General features: G+C 45.4%; 1 protein-coding gene across 1 annotated transcript in view; it reads left to right on the top strand.

The window, feature by feature from the left end:
• Positions 1–2,356: 2,356 nt before the first annotated feature.
• Positions 2,357–9,800, top strand: part of pitrm1 (pitrilysin metallopeptidase 1) — a 22,638-nt gene continuing 15,194 nt past the window's right edge. The window contains exons 1-8 of the mRNA XM_080523959.1: positions 2,357–2,492; positions 2,829–2,931; positions 5,573–5,679; positions 5,908–6,059; positions 6,305–6,419; positions 7,184–7,280; positions 7,504–7,664; positions 9,413–9,539. Of these exons, the coding sequence (XP_080380085.1) occupies positions 2,446–2,492; positions 2,829–2,931; positions 5,573–5,679; positions 5,908–6,059; positions 6,305–6,419; positions 7,184–7,280; positions 7,504–7,664; positions 9,413–9,539 (909 nt within the window). The 5' untranslated portion in view covers positions 2,357–2,445. The remainder of the gene's footprint in view (positions 2,493–2,828; positions 2,932–5,572; positions 5,680–5,907; positions 6,060–6,304; positions 6,420–7,183; positions 7,281–7,503; positions 7,665–9,412; positions 9,540–9,800) is intronic.

Genomic DNA, 9,800 nt, shown 5'->3' with positions numbered 1-9,800 from the left:
GACATGTTGTTATGATGAGGTAGCCCTGCCTGAGACATGTCAACGTAGGTGAGGATGTCCTCTTGGCGTAACGGCGGGTGCTTGTGTCTTCCATGTGGAGGACCGCCAGTCACACCAACTACTGTACCTCTCTCTTCAGTAAAAAAAAGAAAAGAAAAAGGAACTCTTCCTTCTTCTAGATAGAGTTGTTTTTCTTATGATGACTGACGGATAGACGACTCACTTACAAGTCACTTTGGATAAAGGCTTCTGCTAAATGTCACAAAAATGTAAATGTAATGTTAATGTAAGTGCAATAAGGTGCCCAGAGAGGCCGGGTTCAAACCTGGGTCTCCAACATGAAAGAGCCAAGCAGTGTTGCCAGATTGGGCTACTATTCCAGCCCAATTGGGCTACTTATGATCACACTGGGCGGTTTGTAGACTGGGATTAGGCTGGAAAACAAATCCCATCTGGCAACACTGGAGCCAAGCTGCACTTTATGTCTCAGACAGGGGCTACCTCATCACGACAGCCCTGCTTCCAAACTGAAAAAAACAAAAATCCCTCTAACTCACTCTCCTTGCATAGACACCGGTGCTCCCCAGACTGGCTCACTTCAGCCGTATCTACAGTAGGCGCAGAGCAACGGAGGCTGGTAGAGGTAGACATCGGAGGACGGGCTCATTGTAATGCATGGGATGGGGATTCGGGATGGTACGTTTGACTCCATCCCTCGTTCGTTCCATTCCAGCATTACAATGCCGTTCATCATTCCATTCCAGCACAATCCATTACGATGAGCAACGTCCTCCGTTTTCTACCTCCGCCAGCCTCCCCTGTCATGGAGGTTATCAGTGGTGATGAGTAGTGAGTTATGCCTGCGAGGCGGAGGCGCTTCGGAAGCACGCTCTGGTGATGAGGTATTTTCTAATAGGGTAATTCCAATGCAAGAAACCCTCAGTCTCTCCTCCTCACTGGCTAGCTGTGGGTTTTCAATGGGACAGGCAGTGTGTTTCTGAGTGGCAGAAGTCCTTGGGTGATGACAACGCACATGCACACGGACACACGCACATGGACACACACGCACACGCACACGCACACGGACACACACACACACGCACACACACTCTCTCTCTCTCTCTCTCTCTCTCTCTCATACACATAGCCTACACACACACACACACACACACACACACACACACACAGACACACACACACACACACACACTCTCTCTCTCTCTCATACACACACACACACACACACACACACTCTATCTCTCTCTCATACACACAGACACACACACACACACACACATACACACACACACACACACACACACATACACACACACAGTAGTCAGATGAAGGACTCGAGCAGCCTCAGTCACTGGCGTCTGTGTGGGTCCAGCCTCCAGCTCAAGGTCCTGTTATGCAGATATGGTAGAATAACTTCGGCTTGCTGTCATTGGACAGACACATCACATAATGGTCCTGAATGCCTCAATCACTTCCATTCATGCCCCAATAAATACACTGGCATAGAATTACAAACTGAGATGTGTAGTCTAGTATTTCTTTTCAGTGTGGGACACCATCATATTATTCTTTTCACTTAAAATATCCAAATCTCAAGTAGGTCTTTACACATTTTGTAAAGACCTACTTGAGATTTGGATATTTTAAGTGAAAATAATAATTTAAAAGTTACCTAATGTGAAGAAACACTGTGTACAAGGTTAATGTCTTTTCAGGATACAGAGTCATGTGTACTGGCTTTTACCATAAAACACCACGGACTAACGTTGGAACATTTTGACAGTCATCCGAACGGACCGTGGGAGGTCTGGTACACTACTGCTATCTGCTGGTACAAAGAGCGAAGTGCAGTCGGACTGGGACATCAATGACAATGGTACGTCGGGGCATGTGAACGAGTGGGACGCTTACAAGATAATGTAATGCTTTACCAATAATAATGCTTTATATATTATAAAACAATAGGTTCAAACGTATTAAAATGTGCTCACATGGCTGGTGCTATTGCCCTTCGAAAATGCTCTGGGTCATGGTTTCATAATATACGTCATACGGCGTTTAACCAATCATATTCGCTGTTACACATCGCTTCAGCCAACGGGAAACTAGGTTGTACGCTGGTGCGTGGTTAGTTCATCAGTGCTAAAAAGCGGTCCGCCGTCTTGAACAAATCTATAAAACATGTAAACACACCCAGAGACTGGTATCGGCCTGTGCGCTTGGTTGACTATCTGTGGTTTGCGCAGGTGATGCGACGTTGACATTTCCACTACACGGTTCGACGTGTCAACCCGGCAGAGACTCCACTCTGCATGGGAGGAAAGTCAGCGTGATAAGGCTGTTCAATAACATTGTATTCTGATATGCACGTGTACGGATAGACACCCAGAAGATTGTCGTATTTGTTGCAGCCAAAACCAGGAAATAATGTTCAGGCAAAGCAAAACAGTGCTCCAGAAACTTCGACATCTAAGGTGAACAAGCCAACGGAATGATTACACTATAACGTTATTTTCATCAAAGTGACAGCGGCGTACTACGACTACGAAATGTTATCAGACGTTATGTCCTTATTATATATACATATCTGTATAATATCAGTGTTCAATTCTCCGTGAGTTAACATGTACAGCTGATGCAATGTGTTGCTGATGCAAGAAGTAAACCCAAAATCTCTGCAACCATTTTCTTTAATTATATTAATAATGTTTTACAGTATATACTTAAGATATAGATATATTTAGATGCTTATATATTAATAATGTTTTATATTTTCTAATATTGTAATTATTAAACCATTTCAACTCCAGTCTCCAGGGACAGCCTCCATGGAGGTGTCAGAGCGCCTCGGCCAGGGAGAGGGCACTGCAGTACCGAGCTGGCCAGAAGATCCACGGCTTCACTGTGAAGGAGGTAACTCACTCAACCCTCATTCACACTAGAGAACTGAACCGAGCTGAACTGAACCGAGCTGAACTGAACTGAACTGAACTGCACTGAACTGAGCTGTGCTGTCCTGGTGACACATCCACTACAAACACCAACAAGTATTCTACCCATCACTACCATAGTTACTGAAACACTACTGGAAAGGGAAATGTAAAAAAAAGACAGTATCCGGTCTACCACAGTAAGGTTCGGGATTATCCTGTAAGTGTGTATAATCCTTCGCTGTCATCTCTACGTCGTATTGTCTTCAGTGTTTCCCCTAGGTTTGCTGCCTTGGGGGGGTGGCATGGACCGTGGCATGGACCCCCCCCCCCCCAGGGGGTAAGACCCTGCCTCATACCAGCGTCATGTCCAGGGGTGTACTTGTACATTAAGCCGCCTCACGCTACGGAAACAGGAGATAGGCTCCTGCCCTATGGGCCATTAGGCTGCAGAACCATCGGTTCTCAAGGCTACTTACTTATGTGGTCTTGACTACCTGTCCACTTTCTCACCTGGTTCTTGCTCTCTCTCTCTCTCTGGTGTGCCGACACCATCCTGCTCTCTCTCCTTCTCTCCCTCCCTACCCTCCTCTCTCCCTTTTGCTGTCAACCAAAAGGTAAACAAAACAGCCAGAGTATTTATAATCTAATAAGAGGCATAAATTGATCCATATCAATTTATAACATAATTATAATTGAATATTGGATTGCTGTGGGCAATCCAGTCAGATAATGTCATTTTGACTTTACTCTCTCACCTGAAAAAAAATCGTATGTCCAACTATAAAAAACAGACATTTCCAATGCTTCAATCAACTGTCCATGTAGCCTACTGTAAATATGCCATTATGGTATTACCATGAAGCCCAACTCTAGCAGAATAAGAAAGATAGTATATCTACTTTAAGTAAAATAATAAAGTGCCTCCAGTTAGCTCTTTAGCTGGCAAGTGTGCAAGGAGACTAGCTCATCTCATCACCTCTGAGCTAGCTAGCTTGCTAGTTCTTTGACACTATTTACACTATGGAACTATAGTCAGACACTTTCTAGTCACGATAATAACGACCAATTTTAACCAACTTTCTCTGTCAGAACACTCAGCAATTATATTTGCTAACGTTTCAACTTGCTTACTTTCAATCTGCAGACATCACAGCCGGCAAAAACTCTCGCGTCTCGCGCGCACACTTGCGCAAAGTATTGTATAATTCTCTAGCGCGGCACAGCGCGAAGTGTGGAGATAGGTCTGGCTATGCGAGACTACGGCGGACTAACGTTACCAACGAGCCTATGGGCTTGCCACTCGCCAGATTCGGGTTGGGTGCGTTTAAAAAACGCGGATATTTTAGCCTGCTTGTCAGATGTTTGGTGTCTACGTCCGTAATAATTCCTCTTTCTTGGGGGGGCGGGGGGTTCCGTTGGGAGGGCGGCCCGCCCCCCCAAGGCAATGGTAGGGGAAACACTCTTTAATCGTTAGAGGTTTCCATCTAGGGCTGCAACTAACGATTATTTTGGTAGTCGACTAATCTGTCGATTATTTTTTCGATTAGTCGCGATTAGTCGTGTGGCTTTTCGCTGCGCGTAAATGGCGACGCAGAAGCATAAATCCGGCTTAACTAGCTATCTAACCTAACGTTACGCCAAGCTACAGCTGCTCACAGAGCTAGTTGATTGGCTAGCTAGCATTGCTGGCTAGACTACAGACAGCTCACGTTAGTAGGCTACGCTTGGCGCTGTTTATCTTACAGACAGCTCGCTGGTGGACTCAACATAATTGAAATAGCATTCACTTATCAAGCATCATTCATGATCATCCACCATGACTACCTGGTATTTTAAAAGCGACCACCCCTCACTTCATTTCATCTCGCGTTCTCCTGGCTTCAACATGGAAAACCCCTGCTACGTAACGTTACATACAAGCGCCTCTGTCTGTCACACGCGTGCCACAGGGCAAATAAATTAATAGCACAAACGCTCATAGCATGTACAGCCCTGTCCATGAGACGTTGTTTTCCAACATGTAACAGTAAAGCTAACATAAACATTACGACCCTAACAATATAACGTTAGCCAGTTGGCTAACAACGTTAGCTAAAACTTACTCAGCTGATTCTTGCATGGCTCCCGTTTTAAAAAAATAATAAAAAATAAAATAAAAACTTTTTTTTTTTAATACGATTAGTCGACACTTAAATTCCACGTCGACGAGTTTTTGTGATCGACATCGTCGATTATGTCGACTAATCGTTGCAGCCCTATTTCCATCACACAGCCGTACGGTCAGTAGTCTGTAAAACATACTGGCCCATATGAAGATCAAAACATTTCCGTAAAACCCCTGGTTGAATGTTGAGATAAGTGTTATCTTGATTAGAGGTCTTCATAGAGGTCATCTTCTGATTTCACACTCCAGCTGAATCCAAGAATTTAATTATCAGGTGCTTCTCACAGGGTCAACAATAAGAGTGATGGTAGTAAGAAAATGAACAGTGATGAGAGATGTGACACAGACACACAGACACACACACACAGACACACACACACACACACACACACACACACACAGACAGACTGGCCAGCAATGTACTACTGTATGATGTAATGTTGTGTCATGACCGCAGGTGGTGGCTGTTCCTGACCTGTTCCTCACAGCAATCAAACTGACTCATGACAACACAGGAGCCCAGTACCTGCACGCTGCCAGGGATGACTCCAACAACCTCTTCAGGTGTGTGTGTGTGTGTGTGTGTGTGTGAGAGCGATTGTGTGTCAGTGAGAATGACTGTGTGTGTGAGTGAGAATGACTGTGTGTGAGTGAGAGCAATTGTGTGTGAGTGAGAATGAGTGTGTGTGTGTGTGTGTGTGTGTGTGTGTGTGTGTATTGTTCCTTCTAAGCCAGTGGTGTGTAGACAGACTGACAGTGTGTTCATCCTCTGTGGTCCTCACACCGTGGCAGTGTCCAGCTCAGGACCACCCCGATGGACAGCACGGGGGTCCCCCACATCCTGGAACACACCGTGCTGTGTGGCTCAGAGAAGTACCCCTGCCGAGACCCCTTCTTCAAGATGCTCAACAGGTCACTCTCCACCTTCATGAACGCCTTCACAGGTACTGGTGTGTCTGTGTCTGTGTGTGTGTGTGTGTGTGTGTGTGTGTGTGTGTGTGTGTGTGTGTGTGTGTGTGTGTGTGCGCGCGCGCGCGTGTCTGTGTGTGTGTGCGCGCGCGTGTCTGTCTGTCTGTCTGTCTGTATCTCTGTCTGTGTCTGTGTGTGTGTGTGTGTCTGTGTGTACTTGTGCTCGTGCATGTGTGTGTATTCACAGTGTATCTCTAACTCTGAGGTGTCTCCTTCACAGCCAGTGACTACACCATGTATCCGTTCTCCACACAAAACAGCAAAGACTTCCAGAACCTTCTCTCCGTCTACCTGGACGCAGTGTTCTTCCCCTGTCTACGGGAACAAGATTTCTGGTCAGTATTCCATTGAACATTACAAAGTTGCAGTTCCCCCCTCCTAGGTGGTCTCTCCTTTCCCTCTGCACTGAGGCTAGTGTGCAGCTGGGTACGAGGACCACCGAGAGAGAACCAGAGAATGCCATGGACCAGGGGGGGAGACACACCCCTGGTCTGACCGAGATCTCTGACACTCTGACTGGTGACACACAGTGTGTGTGTGTGTGCCTGTGCCTGTGCGTGTGCGTGTGCGTGTGCGTGTGCCTGTGCCTGTGCCTGTGCGTGTGTGTGCATGTGCGTGAGTGTGTGTGTTTTATTAACATTTTTATGAAGGTGTGTGAGATTATATGTGTGTGTGTGTTTGTGTTTAGTTCTGTTCTTTCAAAATGAGTGTTAGAAATGCAAAAAAAAAGAAGAATGTTGTTTGTTTCTCATTGATCCCATTCTGTTGTGTACATGTTACAGGTCCCGCCTTGGTAAGGGGCGGGGCCAGCAACGTATAGGGATCTGTTTTATGTAGAAAGACGAAATAAAACAGGAGACATCATTTTGCTTGTGTAGCAGGCTGTCTAATCTGAGGACACGAGCCCGCTGCAACAGTCTTATTGTACCGATAGCTCGGAAAAGATAAACGCCCTCTATTGGCGGGAGGTGAACATTGCAACAAATAATTACAAAATTAATACAATACAATATATACAAAATTGTGACAACACAATTGTGAGTGTCACATACACACACTACTATTTCCTTCCTTCTAAATGTGTGTGTCTCCCTCTCAGGCAGGAGGGCTGGAGACTAGAGAACGAGAACCCCAACGACCCTGACACTCCGCTGGTCTTCAAAGGCGTCGTCTTCAACGAAATGAAGGGGGCTTTTGTGAGTCCTTGTCCGATCGCACCATTTTACACGTTGACGAAAAGTCATTAAAACGATACTAAGAGGAGAACAAGGAAGGCAAATCATTTGTTCGGGAGATAATAAATAAACTAAATGTTGTTGAGATGTTTAGATGTGTCGATGTGTCATGGAGGTCTAAAACAGAGTCCCTCCTGAATGTCGAATCGAAGCTTCATTCAAAGTGCGTTTTTGTGATTGACAGTCGGACAACGAGAGAGTGTACGCCCAGCACCTCCAGAACAAGCTGTTCCCCGACCACACCTACTCTGTGGTGTCAGGAGGGGAGCCCCTGGACATCCCCGACCTCTCCTGGGCGCAGCTCAAACAATTCCACGCCACACACTACCACCCCAGCAACGCTAGGTACTCACACACACTACCACCCCAGCAACGCTAGGTACACACACACACTACCACCCCAGCAACGCTAGGTACACACACACACTACCACCCCAGCAACGCTAGGTACACACACACACACACACACACACAACACTACCACCCCAGCAACGCTAGGTACACACACACACAACACACCACCCTAGCAACACTAGGTACACTCACACACACTACACTACCACCCTAGCAATGCTAGGTACACACACACACACACACACTACACTACCACCCCAGCAACGCTAGGTACACACACACACTACACTTCCACCCTAGCAACGCACGGTTTAGTGACACTGTCTTCCTAGTTACCAATAACACACTGTACAGTCCATATTCACTCTACCACATCACCATCACCAAACCTAACAACTTTGTACCTAATGTATCTACTGTATCTCTGTCATACACCACTCCACCAATCACAGTTCAGCGTCTATATAACTAGGGTTGGGTATCGTTTGGGTTTTATCCGGTACCGGTACCTAACCGATACTTTAAAAACGGTACCGGTACCAAAACGGTACTTAATTCGGTACTTTTGATTTTTTAAAATGACATATATATATATATATATAATAATAACACGGTCGACAACATTAAACAGCTTTTCACTTTTTTATTGCTGAGGCACAATATTATTAGTTAAATATACACTCAAATTAAAATAAATGAAAATAAAACTCCTGCTGACTGAGGCACAATATACATATATATATATATATATATATATATATATATATATATATATATATATATAATATTACAGTTAAATATACACTCAAATAACAAATAAAACTCCCACCTCAGCAATTATTTTGCAAAAAGATCAGCATATTTGCCTTCTCTGGCAAAATACGACACCTCTCTTGACTTTTTTATTGTCATTTTGACTTTTGTTTTGTTTTGACATAATTGTCTAATGGCACAGATTTATAAACATAAAGTAAACAAATATTGTTTTCACGTCACTTTACCTGAAACTGAACGACACAGCGCGGAGCGAATTCCCTGGTAAAACTTTTCTCTCCCCCCGCTGTCAACGGGAGTCGTCAACCAGGAAGCGGTGCTGAGAGAGCAAGACACGAATCTACCGGCATTTGACTGCCGCTGGACTGAGGAACACCATAGGCACAGCACATCGCCATAATAGCGATAAAGTGCGAAGGATTTTAAGCATTTTGAGCACTTCGCGTTGTTTTCGTCGAGTCGGGTGAAATGCAGCCACACTTTAGAACGCTGCTTCATTAGGGCCTTCGGCATTCTCGGTGACCTCGTAGCTAGGCTAGCTAGCGAAATTCGATAATATTATTATGATTATGATGATGATAATAATAATAATAATAATACAATAATACAATCACTAACTATATTAGTACACTTACTATAAACTCACTCTTCTTAAGTTCTCAACACAACTGCTCACCTCACTACCACGACACGCACTGATTGGAAATTTAACAGGCGATGTCACGTCACGACTCAAGTCACGTGTGGTTGACTGTTGCATGACACCGGACACAAAAGTACCGAAATGAGGTACCGAAATCTCCTTTGCGATTCGGTACGGGTACATACCGAATGTAAAGTAACCGGTACCTACCGGTACCGATTTTCGGTACCCAACCCTATATATAACCTTGTAGCACTCTTGAGTGTTTGAGGCTTCAGGAAGTGACGACGCGTCGTCGTCTCTCTCGTCTCTGATTGGTCAGGTTCTTCACCTACGGGGACCTGCCCCTGGAGCAGCACCTGCAGCAGATCCAGGACGAGGCGCTGGCCCGGTTTGACAGGACGGAGCCCGACACGGCCGTCCCCTCCCAGACCCACTGGAACAGCCCTGTGAGTCTTCTACGTCACACCAGCTCTCACAACACACACACACACACAGACCGATCCGTTACACTGCGTAGAGCAGAGGGGAGGCTGGTTGAGGTAGAACTCGGGGGACGGGCTCATTGGAATGCGTGGGACAGAATGAGATATGAAATATCTGAAAGCTGGTCGTTCATAAGTCAAGGAGCAGCTTTCAGACAGGAGCTCTGTCGATGAATCCATCTTGTCCCCTGTCAACTAAATACCGAAATAAATTCCATACATACT

Source organism: Nansenia antarctica (assembly GCF_963989245.1).
Source record: "Nansenia antarctica genome assembly, chromosome: 2".
Taxonomy (NCBI): domain Eukaryota; kingdom Metazoa; phylum Chordata; class Actinopteri; order Argentiniformes; family Microstomatidae; genus Nansenia; species Nansenia antarctica.
The sequence above is the reverse complement of the archived record's forward strand: the minus strand, read 5'-3'. Positions and strand labels throughout refer to the sequence as shown.